Source organism: Notamacropus eugenii, chromosome 1 (assembly GCF_028372415.1).
Source record: "Notamacropus eugenii isolate mMacEug1 chromosome 1, mMacEug1.pri_v2, whole genome shotgun sequence".
Taxonomy (NCBI): Eukaryota; Metazoa; Chordata; class Mammalia; order Diprotodontia; family Macropodidae; genus Notamacropus; species Notamacropus eugenii.
Window position 1 is genome coordinate 91,215,897 of NC_092872.1, and position 19,847 is coordinate 91,235,743.

The window sequence follows — 19,847 nt, forward strand, 5'->3', positions numbered from 1 at the left end:
GACTTACAAATCACTTTACATAGATTATCTCATTTGATTCTCACAACAACCCTATGAGGTAAGTGCTGTGTTTATTTCCATTTTACAAATGAAGAAACTGAGGCAGGCAGAGGTGATGTGACTTGCCCAGGGTCACAAAGTATCTGAGGCAGTATTTGAACACTGGTCTTCCTCTCTCCTATGCCCTGTCCACTGTGCCACCTTACTTTATGAAGTATCTCATTTCATAGATGATGGAAATGAAGGGGTTAGTGACTGACCCAAAATCACATAATCCATGGAAATTCAAAGCCAAAACTAAGGACTCTTAGGCTAGAGCTCTTTCCGCTAAAATATTCTGCTTCCCTGAAATTCAGAGTTGTTTTTTTTTAAAGTTCTGTAGAACAGGAGGCTTTGAAGTCCTTTCCAACCACCCTTCCAAAACCTAGGAACCTTCACTGTAAGGAAATTATTTTGTATCTCAAAATACTTTTGGAACTAAGACCTATTAAAAGCAAATCTGGGATTCTTCCTTTAGAAAGCCAAGTCTGTGAAATATTCCCTCCAGATATGCCCAACCACGTTTCCTACTTCGTGGATCCAATGGGGAAAATGATTTCAAAAGTTCCTTTGATATGGCAAGCAAGTCAGCTTCATGGATTCCTGAAGGACATCCATGAAGACATTTTCTGAGGGTCCATGGCAGATGGTGCTGAAGCCTCGCTTCCTTGACAGTGAGCCTTCCTTTCTCCCACACAATGAAAATGTCAAGCTGTCATCTCTGTCTGTTCTTTCCCCTGGCTGAGAAAACCAGCTTTTCAGCACAGCAGTAAATGCTGGGAATATATCAGTTCTCTGAGTCTTGGAAATGATTTCCTCAGACTTCAGGGAGTTGACGTTTAGAAGAAGAAAACCATGTTTCTAGATAACCCCCAAAAAGAAGTGATTATTTTTTCCCCTAGACTATAAGCCTCTTGAGGGCAATAACCATGTCTCATTCATCTATTCAGTTTTTTCTATTTTTAAACCCTAGTATAGTGCGTCAGACACAACAGGTGCTTAATAAATGTTTGTTGGTGCTTCAAGATGTTTTTAATTCATCTTCCAGCCTTTGTCCTATTTAGATTAGGCAGGGTTTTCAAAGCAGAGCAATGGTTTAAGTCACCACTGCATGGACTGAGAGCTCATTTAACTTCACCCCCCTGCCCCAGTCATGAAATACTTATGTGATACTTGCTCTTCTTAGAAAATGAAGGATGAACACAACAGCTTATGTGATACCTACGATTATTTGAATAACTCACAAACTCTTGATTATCTGTAGCAACAAAGAACATCGAGAACATGTCTTATATAAGATGGAAAACTAAATTTAACCATACGATCACCAACCTAGAGTAAAAGAAGACTTTAAAGTCATCCAGACCAATAGAATGGGATGAGGAAACTAAAGCCTGGGGAGACTGGGACTTGCTCATGATCATACAATTAGCAAGAGGGGCAGCTAGGTAATGCAGTAGATAGATCATCAGTGCAGGAATCAGGAGGACCTGAGTTCACATCTTACTCAGACACTAGACACTCACTAGCTGTGTGACCTTGGGCAAGTCACTTAACCCCAATTGCCTCATCCTGGGTCATCTCCAGTCATTCTGATGAATATCTGGTCACTGGATTCAGATGACTCTGGAGGAGAAGTGAGGCTGGTGACCTGCACAGCCCTCCCTCACTCAAAACAAAGTCAGGTGCAAGTCAAGTCATTATTTCTCTGATGGCATGGTCTTCTTCAGCAATGAAGGATGAACACACACAGCTAGCAAGAGTAAGAGGCAGAATTTGAACCTGGGTATTCTTGTCTCCAGATTCAACAGTCTAACCACTATGTCATGCCACCTCTCTGAGAAGAAGTAATTAATACTTTGTTTTGGCCATTTGTTGCCAACTACTTTCCCCATTCAAAACGTCCTCAAATTTGCTTTCATAGGGTCTTTTCCCCACAGTGTTCATGTCCATCCTGTAGAAAAGATGATCAATGAGATGCCCAAGAAGCAGGAGGGCAAGAAAAAAGAGGAAGAGGAACCAAGGACCTGGACAATGTACATATCAGATAAACAGCCTCTAAACACTCAAGACCTGACCACAATTCAGTCCCTAAATTAGTAAAGGTTCTCTTTCTTCTTCCACGAGTTTATTAGTCTCCATGGAGCAGCTAGGTGGTACAGTGGATAAAACACTGATCCTGAAGTCAGGAAGACCTGAGTTCAAATCCTGATTCAGACACTTACTAGTCGTTTGACCCTGAGCAAGTTATTGAATCTCTCTTACCTTCAATTCCTCCATCTCAAAAATGGGATCATGATAGCACTTACCTCACAAGGTTGTGAAGCTCAAATGAGAAGATAGATGTAAAAGACATGAAATAGTGCTGGCTATTAAAAACAGAAGTCTAATACTAGGGTATAGGATTAGAATCTACAACCTAGAGATTTACTAAGGACAACTACTTTCAACGCACTGTAACTCTGACTCTGAAAGATATTCTGACTGCTTGATTGGGCCACAGAGACAATGGCAGAACCTGACATGTCCTCAAATGACAGTAAAAATCTGAACCTAGTCGTTGGCCCAGGAAGGAGGTAGAAGACTGGTACAACTTAATTACCATGTGTCTGTAGCATTATAGTGAGGCCAGCCACCTCTGGGTAGCCAGTTTCTTGCCTCAGAACACTGCTGTTATGCCTGCTCCAGCAGGAGAATGCAATTTGCTGTCTGGTATAAGAACATCTCATGGTGTAGTTGAGAGATGTTTGCCCCACCAGGATGTTCACAGAGCTGTTGATGTTGGAACTGGTTCCTTGAAGGTACATCATACCCTGTAATAATGCAAAGGGAGGTAGGTGTTGAGTGACCATCCTAAACTTCTCATCTGTCATACTCTGAGAATAAAAAAATTTAATCCCAATCCATCACCTCCTGAACTCTCACAGAATAAGCTTACTTGGGCTCTCTGATGGTTTGGGCTTCATGGACCCTCCATATATTATTTTGAATCTGATCCATCTAGAAACATTTCATTTTTTTGTATCAGGTTATTACACGAAAGGAATTGGTCTCAAGTAAAATAATATAAAACATTTTCAAACAAGAAAATGAAAGCCAAGTCAAATGATCCTAGAATCTGTGGGCTTAACTGAACCTTTAGAGGTCATTTCATCCATTCCTTTTTGGACAGTATGGTACCTAGACCATTACAGGAAGAAAATTGCCCAAATGGGGTTATGAAGAGTAGGATGTGACTGAAACAACTCAACAGCAACAAAATCCTGAAAGACCTGAAACGAGGGGAGAAAACCCCACTAACCATCTTGCTTCCACTTTCTTATTGGTTGGGGGAGACAAGGGCTGTGGGAGACAAGGATCAACAACTGTGCTTATCCCCTGTACCACCAGAACACTACAGGGATTCAAGCAATGCTCATTCCTCCTGGATGAGAGAGGGAAGATGGCCTTCATGAATTAAGATAGGAGCATTTCAGGCACAATGGAAAAAGAACCTGAGGTCTGATTTACCTGAAGTGATTCTGGGAGTCCACATTGCAACAACACAGGCCAGTTATGGCAGAGGGTACCAGACCAGGAGTGTCTGGCTGTGGTGCTCTGGCTTTGGCCTCCAAAGATGATGATTCCTGAACCATACTGGACCCTGCCACTCAAGTTCTTGGCTGCTTGGTGGTCCAAGGAGACCTGGGTATACAGGATTTAAGTCAGAGAATAGTTCTCTCACTATCAGCTCCATCATTGTCAACTCAGGGTGGTGGAAACCAGGTGAAATTCTATAGGATCTCAGGGCTAACGTGGAAGGTTGGGCTAGAGAAAGGGTTCTCAACCTGGACTGTGTAGTATTGTATTTTTGTCATTAGCTTTTGAGGCAATCATAGCTAAATGATTCGCACAAGGTCACACAGTTAGTAAGTGTCTGAGGCCAGATCTGAACTGAGATCTTCCTGACTTCAGGGCTGGTGCTCTATCCACTATGCACCCTTGCTTTTCTTTACATGTATTTTGATGACTGTATTTAAATATACTTGGTTTTCTTTGTGATCATGTGTCTTTTCTTTTGTGCATTTAAAAACACTACTCTGAGAAGGGGTCCATAGACTTCAGCAGACCTCCAAAGAGGTCAAAGGCACAAAACAGTTTAAAACTCTTGGTTGAAATCAAAGAACACAGGATGTAGAGGTCGTCCCATCCAACCCTCTCCTATGTGGATGAGGAAACTGAAATCAGAGAGCATATCTTTTGCAAAGTCACACAGGGACAGTAAAGGTAGGATTCCAACCCAGGTTCTCTGATTCTACAACTAGGTTATTTTTGTTTTTCCCTTATGTAACCTGCTTCTCCTCAGGAATTAACTTACCCAAGATCATAGGACTACTTAGTAGAAGAGCTGAGACTACAAGTTGAGTCTTTTGGTCATTAGTTGAATGGACCTTCAATTCTACCAAGTTTCTCCTCAAAGGTATTTCAAAGTAACTTTGTCTTGGGGAGATCAGAGAGAGGCCCGAGGAATGGGAAGAGGGGTGACCTACCTGCAAGTCTATCCTGTCTTCCAACCCCAATGCCTGCAATGTTGGGACATTGTGTCGGATTTTGTAGTCGAAGGAAATATGGTCTGATTGTTGAGTGAAGCTCAGCTCTTCAGAAATCTGTTGACCGTTAACAAAACATACAAGATCAGTCAAGAGGGCAGCCTTCGCAGGATTCCTCCCTCAAAGCTGTGTTGGACAGTGCCCAGCGGACCTCTTCCTGGGCCTTTCCCTCTTACCTGCTTGGTATCCATGCCAAACCTAATGGTTCGCCTATAACTATGATTACTTCTCACTGTGGTCACATCCACCAGGGTCCGAGCTGGGATGCCAAACTGGAGAGTATCAGGGAGGTTGTGGGTGAACAGTATGTCTAGTTCTTGGTGTGTCTGGGTCAAGTAAAAAAGAAATGGGAGCCACATATGCCAAAATATTCATTGCAATACTTTTTGTGGTAGCAAAGGATGAAAATGCTCATGAATTGGTAAATAGACTAAACAAGCTGTGGTGAATTAGTGCAGTGGAGTCCATGTGAGAAATGATGGGGATGAAGATAATCAGAGAAGTGTGAGAAGACCTATGAACTGATGCAGAGTAAAATAAATAGAACCAGGTGACCGATATAACATAATACCTAAAGCAACGCAAATACAGAACAGCAAGCCCCCCAAAAATTAAACTGAATGCAGTGTAATTATAATGTCCAAGATTAACCCTAGAGAGGAGTGGAGAAAATGTACCACCTAAACCATGAATGTATAACATTGCAGACACTATCAGAAATAGTTCACTTGCTTTTGTTAAAGTGTTTTTTCACATCCTTTTTAATCTTTGCTAAAAGGATGGTGATTTACTGCAGGGAAGAGGTGAGAAATACATTCAGAAATGAAGATAATGTAAAAAAATTCCCAAAAGCTATCCACAAAAATAAGATTTTAAAAAGGGAGATGAAAAGAAAAGGAGAATGAATGCTAGGGGGAAAGTCGTAATTCTTTCTGAGGATATTCCTTGGATTCTCTATTTTCACTGTTCAGGAAATTAGAGCTTTAAATACTAGGGTCATAACTTTAGAACTGGAAGCATTCAAAGAGCGCATCTTGTCAAACCTCCTCATTTTCACATTAGGAAACTGAGGCCCAGAAAGGTGAAGGGACTTAATCAGAGTCTCATGAGTAATGAGGTTTTGCTTTGAGCATCTCTAGATCTCCTAATATGGAGGCATCCACTTGGGCGACACCAAGGACCTGCTTCTGGGAGGAGACATTCCGTGTTCCTCTACCACATGGATGGAAACAGCTTTTTTTACCCATTGGCTGCATAGCCAGAACAGGCTGTGTCTTTAAATCTACTGGACTGGGATAATCTTACTTTGCTTCTTTCTGGTGGTATCCAGCAGACATAAAGATCCTGTTCACCCACAGAATGGGCACCAAAAACTGACCTGGGTGAGGGAAGGTAGCCCTTGCCCTTTGGGGCCTTGTGGACCTGAGAATGGGGGTTGGGGCTTTGTCTGTTTAGTTTGTCTATTTGTCTGTTTTCAGTCCTAAGTGCAGGCAGAGGAATCTCTGGACCCAGACTCGAGCCCCGGTGACTTTGGAGACAGGATTCCAGGCCAGATGTTGTAGCAAGTCTAGCAGGAAAGCCCTGAGAAGCCAAGGTGACCATGACTTTAGTCCAAAGAGGAGTCATGGACTTGGAACTTGGTGGAACTAGGCTATGTGGGAATTGAGGGAATTTGTGAGCCTAATCCCCCTCCTCTCCTCAGAAACTGAGGTGGCTTAAGGAGGAATTTCTATGTGTGTATGTGGTAGAGGGAGAGGAGTTTTAATGTTTGTGTTTGCTATAGCAAATATTCCTTTGTAAGAGTTAATTTTAAAGTAAATGGTTAAATTGAACTGGAGTGAAGGAGACTCCCTAAAGTTGAGGGAGAGGATGGAAATAATGGCAGAGAATTAGACACCCCTCAAAAAATGGGTACTGGAGAACCCTAGAGGAGGAGGTGAAATGTAACAGGCATGGCCTTCAGGAAATCGGGGACCACAGTAGTCACTAGTTCACACAGGTAGTAAATTGACAGACAGGATTCCAATGTAGGTCTTCTGATGTCAAATGGAGAAATCTACTGCACCACACAGCTTCACCCTCAGATAAAAAGGAAGTCCTTAATGGTTTAACCTTTGGAGTTTTTTCTCAGTTGTGTGAAGAGCCCTGGCCTTTCTCAATTTCAAAACTTTCACCTTTAATTCTCTTCTGGGTAACTTGAAACGAGTACTCATGTACTCATTTAGTTCATAGCAGGTACTTAATTAGTGTTAATTGATTTTTTTTCTTTCTATCAGAGATTCTCCCTGGATTCACGCTCTGCCAGAGGACAGTCAGCATCTTCAGGCTGCCATCCGTACCCAATATGCAGCACTTGGCTGGTGACCCACTCACCTCAGTGGCCTTCAGGATGAGAAGGCCTCGCAGGGTGCTGTCATCTACACTGACCAACATCTGAGCATCCAGATCCATACTGTTCACGACCACATAGCCTGAGCCATCAATCCTACCTGGGGCCCCAAGAGCCTGGAGAGGTTTTTAAAACAGTCACCAGATTATAGGATCACAGAAGAGTTAGAAAGGACTTTAGAAGTCTTCTAATGCAATACCGTTATTATTTATTATGATCATTAGTGCCAGAGACTGTGAGGTTTACAAGGTGCTTTACAAATGCAGCAGCCACTCACAGGCCCAGTCCCAATACTGGTCAGCATGAAAGCTTTGACCTGCTTCATTTTTTCTCACCTGGGCTAGTTCACCTCTCCCTAGGCAACCTGGAGGCGCTCTACTCTTAGGGGTTTACCATATCGGTGCTGTACAATTGATTTTAGTCCTCTGCATCTCAAAACTCCAGAGCTCAAGCCATCCACCAGCCTTGGCCTCCCCAGCTGTAGGGCCCATAGGCTTATATTCGTTATTACTTGGATCTAATCATTTTCATCATTACAAATGCTTCACCATTAAGCACTTAATGGTCTTTCTAGTTATGCCTGGTACTACATAATGACTGATTTCCCATTAAACCTACATTGGTTTCTCTTAGGTTCTAGCCATGTGGGTCAATGTTTATTTCTGCAGTCTGTTTAAAAATACACTCTCCCATCCTTAACACACACACACACACACACACACACACAAAACAACTATATCCCTGTCATCTTCTCTAGCTATCTTCCTATCTCTCTCCTCACCTTTTCAGCTAAACTCCTTGAACATGCCGCTACACGTTTCATCTCCTCTCATCCTCTGCTAAACTTTGCAGTCTGGCTTTCCACCTCATCATTTACCTGAAACGCTTCTCCCCAAAGCCACCAGCCCTCTCTTAAATGTCAAAACTAATGGTGTTTTCTCTGTTTTCACCTTTCTTGACCTCTCTGCAGTCTTAGACACTGGTTACTCCTCTCCCCCCTTTCTAAATATTCTTCTGAGTTTTTTGTGAAATCACCCTCTTGGTTCTCCCTCTGACCTTTCTAGCCAGTCTCTTGCTGGACTTTTACCTGTGTTACAATCATTAACTCTGGATATTCCAAGATTCCATCCTGCATCCCTCCCCTTCTTTTTTTTTTCTCTACACCAGCCTCTCATGGTGATCTCCCAAGGGCTCAATTATCATCTCTCTGCAGCTTATTCTCAGAGCTAGTCTCTGATGAGTACCAGTCCCACATCACCAACTGCCCATATGACATTTCAAATTGGATATCCCAGAGGTATCCCAACTGCCTATGTGACATTTCAAACTGGATGTCCCATAGGTATCTCAAACTCAACATGTCCAAAAGAAAACTCATTATCTTTCTCCTTCTTCTGAACACTCCTATTACTGTCAAGGGTACTACCATCCTCCTAGTTACCCAGGTTAAAAGTTTCACTGTTATTTTTGGTTCCTCACTCTCACTCACCCCACATATCCAATCAATTGCTAAATCTTGCCATTTCTACCTCCACAACATTTCTTGTATACATCTCTATCTCTGTACTCACATAACCACCAATCCAAGTTTAGGTCTTCATCACTTTTTATTGGACAACTACAGTAAGACTCCTAATTAGAAGTCCCTCTGTCTCATGTCTTCCTCTATTACAACTCATTTTCCACACAACTCCCAAAATAATTTTCCTAAAATGTAGATATAACCATATCACTCCCACCCTTCTACACACAAACTCATTAAACTCTAGTAATAATAATAAATATTTGCTTGTCCCTCATTTTCAAAGAGTACCAAAACTCCGCCCCACTTAAATCCAATTCAAGCACGAGTCAATAAGAATAAATATATTGTACCCTGCAATGTTCCAGACACCGTGCAAAGGAATTTACAAATATCTAGTCATTTAATCCTGGGAGATAGATGTCCTCTTTATGATTCCCACTTTACAGGTGAGAAAACCGAGGCAAACTGAGGTTATGTGACTTGCCCAGGGTCACACTGTTAGTAAGTATCTCAAGAAGATTTGAACTCAGGTCTTCCTGACTTTAGGCCCAGTGCTCCACTCAGCTTGCCAGCTACTTGCCCCTTTATTAGTATCTATTGCTTCTAGGACTAAATATGAAGCCCTTTATTTGACATTCAAAGCTTCTCAAAATCTGCACCCTTCCTATCTTTTGTTTTCTTACAAACCACTTCTCTTCGTGACTATGGTCCAACCAAACTGGCACACTCGCTAATTCCTCACTTAGGATGCCCCATCTCCTGTCCCCATGCCTGAAATACACTGCTTTCTCACTTCCATCTCTTAGAATGCCTGGCTTCCTTTGACACTCCACTCCAATGCCACCTTCTGCCCTTCCTGGTCCCCATAGGTCCTAGTGCTGTCTCCTCTAAGGTTACTGTGTATCTGCTGTACTCTGGAGGCACATTTTTCTTGCATAAGCTGACTTATGTGCACAGCTTCTCTCTCATTAGAATAGAAGCCCCTTGAGAGCAGGGAATGTTTTCAGTTCTTCTTTGAATTCTCAGCCCTTAGCACACTGCCTAATGGACAGATTGTGAGCACTTTGTTGACCCATTATTTTTCCTGCCCAGTCACACAGACATTGGGGTTCCATTGGCTTCCACTACCTCTCCCTCCTGAAATACCTGCGTCGCTTCACAGGAATTCTCCACCAGGACCCTCCACTGGAACTTTTTCTCCAGTTGTAGATCCCCATTGGCTTGGATTTCACAGGCTCCCGATCTCAGCTTCAGGTCCAGCTGGTACTTGGCCTGTTTTCCTGCTTGAAAAGATAGCTTGGTCTCTTCTGGAATGGACCAGAGCACTGGCAAAGTATGCCTGAATGTGGCCCGGATGGTGAGCTGTGGTTGGCACATTCCTCTTAGTTCCAAGAAGGCTTCCTGGCCACCCATCAGTAGGGTGCAGAGCAGCTTAACCTGACAGCCAGCAACCTGAGTTGATCCATTGAAGTGCACCCGGGTGGGGATTCCAAGGTCCTACCACCAATCAGACAAAATATCCCTATCAGCTTCATAGCGAGGATTTCTCACCTCCTGCCCCTCAAGTTTAGTTCCACTTAGCTAATCCCATTTGTAGGACTAGACTAAACATTTTAATCACAGATGTCACAGCATAGGAAAAAGCATGTTGGATTGGAGGGGAAAAATAATTAATGTGCTCATAAATGCTGAAGAGTTGCTAAGCAGGGTGTGGGAGTGTGAGAAGCAGGCAAGAAAGTGAACTCATTAGATTGATGAGGGTCAAAAGAAAGGCTGGCAGGAAGTTAGACTAGGCTAACTAGATTAAAGACAAATTGGAACCCAAGTATTCAGATGTCTAGAAGGAGGATTAAGCAGTGAGTGGAGGAATGAGTCAGTGAAGGCTTGTTGGATTGTGTTCGTCCTTCGTTGCCCAAGAAGACCATGCCATCAGAGAAATGACGAGAAGGAGAGATATAAACAATCCCCTCACTTTGCAGAAGCACTTTGAGGTTTACAAAGTGCTTTCTGAACAATAGCCCTGCCAGGTTGGTAGTGATAGTATTATTAGCCCCATTTCATAGATGAGAAAATTGAGGCTTGGAGAAGTTAACTCAGATTTGTCAAAGCAACTAAGTGTCACAGTTGTGATTTAAACTCAAGTTATCAGACTTCAAATTCATCTTTTTTGCCACTACATCACATTGCCTCAGAAGGGTTAGGTCACTGAGACTGGAGCTGTAAAAAAGGATTCCTTTCTCCTCCTCCTCCTCTTCTTCCTGTTCCTCTTTACACCCCCTTCTTTCCCCTTCCAATTCCCCAAGTGTAGTGGGATAGAAGCAAAGGCAGATTGCCTCAGTCTGGTATTTTTCCCAGGATGCCATTTGCAGAATCTAAATCTCCCCTCCCTTCCTTACCCACCACCTTGCAGGGGTTTAAAGGAGGTGTAACCACTTCACAAATAAATCTTACATCCAAATGCATGAATCCGAAATGAACCTAAAAGGACCTTAACCCCCATTTGCAGTGTGCTATGGTGGAAAACTTGCTAAGCTTTGGAATTAAGAGATCTGGGTTCAAATCCTTGCTTTGATATTAATTATTGAAGAACATGGACGTCTGAGCTGTATAGCTAAAGTCAGTCAGCTAGCGTTTATGAAGCATCTACTATCAAATATATCTTTAACTTGCTTTTCTTTGTTAGATAACAATGTTTTCTTGAGATGTGACTGCAAAGCAAGATTTACAGGTACAGATAACTTCTCAGATCATCCAGAATCCCACTGGAAATGTACATCAACTTTTAAGCTTTCCTTGATAGTTGGGATTCTCGGCTGGAAGGAAAATCTATGCCAGTCTATAAGTGTTTTAGCAATTGCCTGGATAGTTAATAAACCTGTATTTCCAATAGATCTGGGATCCTAAAATACAGCATGGAGTTACTCAGTTTATTTACTTTGTCACTCTCTATGTGACTCTGGTCAGGCCCTTTAACCTATCTGAGGCTCAGTTTCCTCATCCAAAAAGGGGATTATTTCAGGAGAGCACTCTGAATTTCCAATGTATTACACAGTTGTAAGTTCAAACTCTCTAGTATTTCCCACCATTCATATTAATGATAATAACCACAAGATACTGTTTTTTTGGACCTTTCTTTCCCTTCCACCCCTCCCAGACCTACTTGCAGTAGCTCACAGTCTGTCTCTGTCTCCAGTACCCACTGGGTTTTGTTCCTGGGCTGGAGCTCCATTCTGCCCTGAAGCCGACACTGCCCAACTTGGAGATTCAAGGAGCTTTGGGGGGCAGAGCCCAAACCTGACTCCAGGTGGATGACACTGCTGGGAGGCAGCCCCAGGCGGCTCAAGGGCCTGAAAGAGTGGTGCAGGCTTCCTTGCACCAAGGGCTTTTGTCTGCAGGATGTTGCTAAGTGCATGTGGGCATCTCCTTCATCACTCTGGAGGGCAATGGCCAGGTCACCATCACAGAGCCCAACCTTGAGGGAGCCTCTGGTAGCCAGGTTCTGTGGAAAGTCTGCTTTCTGTAGTGATGAGAGAAAAAAAAAGTGAAGTTTTGTAGAGCATGGGTTACAGCTGATGGATCAGAGAGGCTGTAGAATGACCAGAAGAATCCCAGCATCCTTAAGCAAATGGGGGAGGGGGGGGAGAAAGGAAAATTAGAGGAATCTCAAGTCTGATATACATTGGCTAAGAGGCATTCCCTCAAAGTTAATAGGTCCTATGTGGCACACAATTTCACTCTGTGAATTATTTCCCTTTCTTCTCACCATTCCCCATCCTACACAGCACAATCACTGACAGGGATCTGCTGGAGCCAGCTAGTACAAGCTTAGGAGACACCACTGTAAAGTTTTCAGTGTGAGCACTTACATTTCAGAAATTGGTAAATGTTACAAATCAAGGCTTGATTTATTATTTTGTTGGTTGCAGGACTTAAGAAAGTGATGGAGAAAATGCTAGTAATTCAGATTAAACTTAAAAGCATGTCATGGTTTTCAGAGAGACTGTTATTAAACATTTACCAGCACACCCCTGACTTCAGGTTAGCTTAATCTTCCCAGTGCATGGTTTGGATCACCTCACTCCTTTATGCAGAAACTTTTAGAAGTCCCTCCCTTCCTCTCCCCCAGTGCCTGTGAAATAAAGTCCAACTTTCTTATTCTGGCATTCAAGGCTCTTTACCAGCAGGCCCTAGCCCACTTATCTTATCTCAGTACTCGCCCTCATATCCTCCATGCTCCAGCTAAACTAGATGATTACTTGCCTTCTAAATATGATCTATATTTTCTCACCTCCATGATTTTGCTCATGCTGTTCTCTGTACCTGGAAGGCATTACTTCAAATCTCAGCCATCCTTCAACCGTCAAAAGGATATGAAGCCTTCCTTGATCTCTCCTCTCTTCCCTGCCTGCTACCACTACCACAACTAAGGGATCCCTTCTTCCTCTAAACTCTTGTAATACTTAAAACTTTCCTGTCCTGGGCACCTGCCAAATTCTTTTTAAGTTCCACTTATTTACATACCTATCTTATTCCTTTTGCTCAACTAAGAATATTGAAGATAGGGACTCTGTCTTTCACATCTTTGTATCTCCCTCATGGAGGTATGATATAGAGGAGATACATAAATATTTGTAATAAATTGAAGAAATGAATTCACTTAACAATCAAGTCAGCAATAATTCATACACAGGTTAATTTTCAGAATGCTGATTCTTTGGTTCATTTGAATGTCTTCTCATCCCTACTTCCAAATGACACTGTAAACTTCCAAAACACAAGGAAATCGTCTAGACAATTTGCTGCCTTCCCATCTCCTGCAGAGGCACCGATCTGCAAGGGCAATTACAGAGAAGCCCTGGGAATATCTCTCTTTCAACTCTCTTACTGGGAATGGGATCACTGAGAACAAGGCAAAAGGATAAATATGGCTGGGTGGTAAATGGGGAAAGGATTTGCCAAAACATTTATTGGGAGAGGTATGTTGATATATGATGGCTTAAAGACCTAAGAACCTGATTAATAATAAGCTAGAAAAATTCTGTTTGTCAACACTAAGGTAAATTGGAGAAAAGGTCAAATACTTTTCTCCCTTTGTCCACCCTGTCTTCCCCTTCTTTGCCGTATCTTATCCATCTTTCAAGGTTCAGAAACATTCCCTGATCACTTCATACCTCATTCCCTCATCTGAAATTCATCCATTCATTCATATATCCATTCACTCATTTAACCAATACTAATAAGTATTATTACTACTATATGCTGGTCAGCTAGAAGCTGTAGGGAACCCAAGGATATACTCCACAATGCCCAACACAGTTCTGGATGCATAGTAGGTATATAACAAGTGTAAGTTGAGTTAAAAGCCAGTGACGGGAATAATAAATGTCAAGGAGTTTTGACATTTATTTATAGAGTGAATCTGAAATGTGTGTGTGTGCGTGTGTGCGTGCGTGTGTGTGTGTGTGTGTGTGTGTGTGTGTGTGTGTATAAATGAAATGGACCTAAAAAATTAAGATTGGACTATACCTCTAATATAGGGCAATGGTTCCCCAGAGAAAGGGTCCAGTTGGTTTCAGTCATATTGCCTTCTGTCCTGACATGTGCATCTGCCATCACAGAACATGGGCCTGTAGTCACTTCAAGGAGCACCCTTGGTGCGTCCCCTCCTGTAACTGATGCCCTGATGAGGTTTTCTCTGGCAATTCCCAGTTCCTTGAGTAGAGGCCATGAGTGTTGAAGTTGAACTTCCAAATGGTTGTGGAAACCACAGAAGGCATGGAAATGAACGTGACTAAAGGCTTCACCAGAAGAGAGGCGTCCAATGAGGCTGGCCTTGCAGCTACGTGCCAGAAGGGAACCATTCAGGAACATCACAGCTGGACTCTGCAACCAAGGAAGACTGAGGATGTTAGGGAAATAGTGATCTGGCACTCCTCTACAGCCAACCCATCCTCTCCTATGGGTGAATATGTCATATCTCCTCTAGTCTAAGGATTTTCTTTTCAAGGAGAGATTTCTGGGACTTATTCATTATATATACTATGTATAACATACACATACATATACATATATAATAAAATGGACAGAACTAGAACAATTTATACTATTATACTGTAAAGACAAACATATATAAGCACATATATACATATACATACATTTACATGTATTCTGTGTGGAGAAAGAGAGAGAAGGAGGAGGAAGGGGGAGAGGGAGACAGGGAAGGAGGAGGAGAGAGAAAAAGAGTGAAGGAGAGAAAGAAGGAGAGGGAGAGGGAGGGATGGAGGAGGGGGGGGAGAGAGGGGGGGAGAGAGAGAGAGAGAGAGAGAGAGAGAGAGAGAGAGAGAGAGAATGAGAATATATACCAGAGACCTCTCTTTGGTTCTAGACTACTCGCCACTTTAATCAATAATTTGGATAAAGGCTTAGATGGGCGCTGACAAGAAATTGGAAAGAATAACATGCTGGATAACAGAGTTAAGATACAGAAACATCTCAACAGATTAGAAATTTAATTTGAATATAAAAAGATGAATTTTAACAGGGAGAAATAGAAATATTCATATAAGTTTTTTTTTTTAAATCAACCATGTGAGTGTAGGATAGTGGAGGAAGGATGGCTAGGTAAGATTTCCTGATTAAAAAAAAAGATCTTGGGTTTTTAGTAGACTACAAATTCAATAGGGTTTGACAATATGACAGCAACCACAAAAACAAAGACCAATCTACATTGAGAGGGAAGTGTTCAAAATGAGGAAGATGCCCTGTTGGGCTCACATTTGGAGGGTTCAGTCTAATTCTGACTGCCTTATTTTAGGAAATAACCTTGATACTGTAACATGTTAGTGAATCCAGAAAGAGGGTGGGAAGATAGGAGAAATTGAGCGTGTTTAACCTAGAAAAAAGATGTAGGGAAGTTATGTTAGCTTCCTACAAGTATGTGGATGAGAAGGGGACTGTCCTGCTTGGCCTCTGAGGCAGACTCAGGAGCAGTGGGAGGAAGTCACAGTGAGGCAAGATTTATGCCTGATGTAAGGAAAAGCTTCCGGACAAGAAGAGATACAAAAAAATAGAATGGGATGCTTTGACGAGGTAATATGTCCTTGCCTCTCACTGTTTTCAAGAAGGCCAGATAACCAATCGTTGACAATCTCGTAGAGAGTATTCCCAGGCACATAACCTCACTCCTAACTCTGAAATTCAGTAATTCTATAAATGCTTCCGCTTTTGGGAACAAACATGCTCTCAAAGGGTTTGCTTGGGGGTGTTTTAGCTTTATTTCCAGATCACAAAGAGAGGGAAAGGCGATCAACCAAGTGATAAAAAGTTTGGGGAGATGGGTCCCTATGAACAGCTGTAATAGACTGGGGGATGACTGAATACATTATGCTGAATGGAATATTGTTGTTCCATAAGAAATGATGAAAGGGATGGGTTCAGAGAAACTTTGGAAGAATGTTATGAACCGATACAGAGTGGAATGAGCAAAACCAGGAGAACAATTTTTTACATATCAACATTGTAAAGACAAACAAATTTGAAAGACCTAAAAACTCTGATCATTGCAATGACCAGCCATGATTCCAGAAGACCAATGATGAAGCATGCTGTCTTCCTCTAACAGATACAATGGATTTAAATCATAGAATGAGACATACATTTTCCCACGTGCTTAATATAGGAATTGGTTTTGCTTGACTTATATAATTACAAGGTTTTTCTTCTTTCTTTTTCAGTTGGGGAAGGTAGATGGAAAGAAAATAAATGCTTGCTGATTGAAAAAGCATAATTTTAAAAAAAGAAATAAAATTGAGACTACTTAATGTAGAGAAGAGAAGGTTGGTCAAAGGTTCAGAGAAGATAAGGAAGTAGAGGCAGACACCTTCAAATTCATGGACAACATGTATGGCAAATGTATTTAAGGCTCCTCCACATCTCAGATCCCCAGATCAGAAGTTGGGGGAACACTAAGAAGGGAAGAGAAAAAGACAAGGCAAGGTATGCTGATTTCTTTAAAGACTTCTGCCTAACTTCCAATAGGGATAGGCCCATTTTTTCTTTTCTGGTTTTGCTATAAGTCTGCCTGAAAGCAAGAATCAGAAACTCAAAATGTTAACAAGTGTAAAGGGGATTGCAGTCATGACATATTTCTAGATTTAAACCCGGAACGCCTCTCAGAGGCCATCTAATTCAATTTCCTCATCTTACACATGAGGAAATTTGAGGCCCAGAGAGGATAAATGACTTGTCCAAGGTCATACAACTAACTAAAGGCACAACTGGGATTCAAAATTCAGGTCTCTTGACTCTCTACCCAGAGTTCTCTGTCTTAGATCTCTCTTTTTGGGGTGGGGGAGAAGGTAAGGCAATTACGGTTAAATGACAATAGGAAAGCCTGTCTCAGACATTTTCTACCTGTATGACCCCAAGGAAACAACTAATCTCTCTCAGCCTCAGTACCTCCCTTTGTTAAAATGGCATAATAATAGCACCTACCTCATATGGTTGTTGTAAAAATCAAAGGAGTTTATATATATAGATAGATATAGATATAGATATAGATACATACATATATATGGCACTTCACAAATCTTAAAGTACAGTGTAAATGCTAGCTATTATTATTAATTGTTACTACTATAAAACAATATCTTTTCCCTAAATGGAAAGATCACTGATTTTGGAGTCAGAGAAACTCAGTTCCTCTGCCACTGAATACCTGTGTGACGCAGAGCAAGACAACTAACCCTCTCTGGGCTTTGATGTCTTCAGCTATAAAATTAATGGAATACATAACTTCAAAGCTCCCTTCTGTATTTAATTCTATAATTCTAAGACTAAAGTCCATGGAGCCATATGGGGTTCCACTGCTAAATTCCAGAATTAGAAATTACCCATACAGTTGACAGAGGAAGACATCTCTCCTTCCATCCCCAAGAAAAATGGAAATTTCTCAAGCGGGGTACTATTTTAGGGGTTTGTCTCCCCCCCACACACACTTGGCACAGCTTCTAGATCATGGTAGGTACTTAATAAAGCTTTATCAGACTGGAAGATGATAGAGCCAATTTTAGCTCCAGACCTATGTGGCTTAGCCCCTTTCCTTGATTCAGTTTCTGTCCTCTCCCCAAACTGCTCCTTTGCTTGATTAACTTTGAAAGGGATCCTATCTCCACCTCCAGCATTATTCTGGACCAGTCTATCTGCTTCAAGATTAGTGGGTGCTAGGTATCACTGAGCCCACAGCAGAAGCATGCAAGAGCCAAAGCAGCTTGAAACATGTCCTTCCCTGGGACGAACATGTTCCTCTCTACCTGGAAGTAGGGACAGTGACCACGGAAAACCAGCTCCCACTGCCCGGGCTGCCTCCTGTCTCGTCGCCCCACACCGGATACCCTGCAGGCTCCACTCAGCAGCTCCAGGCTCAGGTGTGTCCGACCCCCAAGCTGAGCTGCTCCATGGAGCCAATTTCTCTCGGGAATGCCAGACTTCAGCCAGCTCCAGATGGTGTGATGAAGCAGTGCCTTCAGCTCTATCTTCTTCCCCCAGGATGTCAGCAGTTGCACTCTCAGTGGCTGGCCTCCCATAGTGACTTGGGCCTTGCTAACTAGCAAGGTTGGACCATAGGTCACCCACCCCACCAGCTGGAGGCTGGAAGGCACAGGGAAGATCCTCAGCTCTCTCCACTGGTGTTCCCAAGTCCAGTTCATCCTGGCCCCATGGTCCAGCAGCCAGATAAACCCACTTGTGTGGAAAGAATCTTGGTTTCTTTGAACTTCCACGCTGCCCTTAATCTTTCTGTTTTTTGCTTTTAAGTGTAATGTCAAAGACCACCTCCTGCCTAAGCTCTGTGGTTTCTTTCTCTGTGAGAGATCCTGGAGTAACTTGACCTTGGCAATGCCCCAGCCCTGCCAGTGAGTCCTTGCTGAGACTAGCACACCTCGCCTGTCAAGGGAGGCATGAACATGCCCTTCAAAACCATGGCCACATGGCTTGGGGAACCTCCGCTTCTCTGCTGTGTGGTTGAGGAATAGTGTGTCAGTTTCTCTCCTCACGGAGGAAGCCATTTTGCACTTTTTGAACCCTGGCGTATTTTGAACATCTAAGTGGGTATGGATCCCCTGTCCCTCTGCTGTCAGATTTAGCCTGACCTTTAGCCTACCAGGCTGACACCTGAGCAAGGCTCTGACCTTCACATCTCTTGGGATGTGAAGGAATTGGAGGTAGGAGAATGTGTGCACCAGCTCTCCTGTGACCTCATGGCCATGGCCTCTCCTGTGACAGCTGCCTGCACTCAGGCTATCCCGGCAATAGGTGAACCTCACTGCACCACATCTATGGAACCCCATGGTCGAGAAGGAAGCCTGTACCTCAAATGGATGGTGGGAGACATCTCCACTGCAGTGGCCCGACAGCTGGCTGGAGGAGGCTTCACCACTGCAGCTGACCTGTAAGACCCAGGAAGTACAATTAAACATTGGAAGGGTAGCCACATGTAGGCAGGAGCAGAGAAGGAATCTCTCCTTTTATTTGCCCCCCTTCTGTGACTAAGAGGACCCCAATTAAAAGTCATAGTAATCATCCATCCTGTTGTTCCTGACAAGTGATCTATAAACACCAAGGAGAGGCCATCAAGCAGGAGCTCTTAACTTGGAATTTACAGACCCATTGGGGATCCATGGATAGATTTGAGGGGGTCTGTAAACTTGGATAGGAAAAAGAATTACATTTTATTTTCACCAACGTCCAACTGAAAATGAGTATTTTCCTCAACTGTTTAAAAACATGATTCTGAGAAAGGGTCCCTGGGTTTCCCCAGATACAAATTAAGGTGAAGGGTTCCTGCTATAAAGAGCACAGGTTTTCCTACCCTCAGCCTGCTTACCTGGAGCCGGGAGGGCACCAGACCAACGAGTCCAGGCACACTGTGCTGTAGCCCCAGAACCACCTCCTCTGAACGGCCTCCACTCTTCTTCCTCTCCAGTGCCATGCGAAGGTACTCCCTGTCCAAGCCAGCCTTCATGCCAGCCACCAGCCTGGAGTCAGAGTTCTAGACAATGGGATTGGATGCCCCTGAGGCCTTGATCCTGGGGCCCAGGGGAGCAACAGCTAAAGGTAAGAAGCTGGTGGTATATGTCCATCAACTGGAGAACAGCTGGACAAGTTGTCATATAGGAATGTAATGGAGTATTATTGTGCTATAGGAAACGATGAGCAGTCAGACTTCAGAAAAACCTGGAAAGACTTACATGAACTGATGCTGAGTGAAGGGAGCAGAACAAGAACATTGTACACAGTAACAATCACA

General features: G+C 42.9%; 1 protein-coding gene across 1 annotated transcript in view; it reads right to left on the reverse strand.

The window, feature by feature from the left end:
* Positions 1–19,847, reverse strand: part of LOC140504695 (uncharacterized) — a 179,634-nt gene that overhangs the window by 63,132 nt on the left and 96,655 nt on the right. The window contains exons 41-50 of the mRNA XM_072610020.1: positions 19,425–19,589; positions 18,910–18,987; positions 14,069–14,425; positions 11,703–12,059; positions 9,689–10,039; positions 7,002–7,133; positions 4,805–4,954; positions 4,569–4,685; positions 3,550–3,723; positions 2,642–2,852 (exon numbers count right to left, since the gene is read on the reverse strand). Of these exons, the coding sequence (XP_072466121.1) occupies positions 2,642–2,852; positions 3,550–3,723; positions 4,569–4,685; positions 4,805–4,954; positions 7,002–7,133; positions 9,689–10,039; positions 11,703–12,059; positions 14,069–14,425; positions 18,910–18,987; positions 19,425–19,589 (2,092 nt within the window). The remainder of the gene's footprint in view (positions 1–2,641; positions 2,853–3,549; positions 3,724–4,568; positions 4,686–4,804; positions 4,955–7,001; positions 7,134–9,688; positions 10,040–11,702; positions 12,060–14,068; positions 14,426–18,909; positions 18,988–19,424; positions 19,590–19,847) is intronic.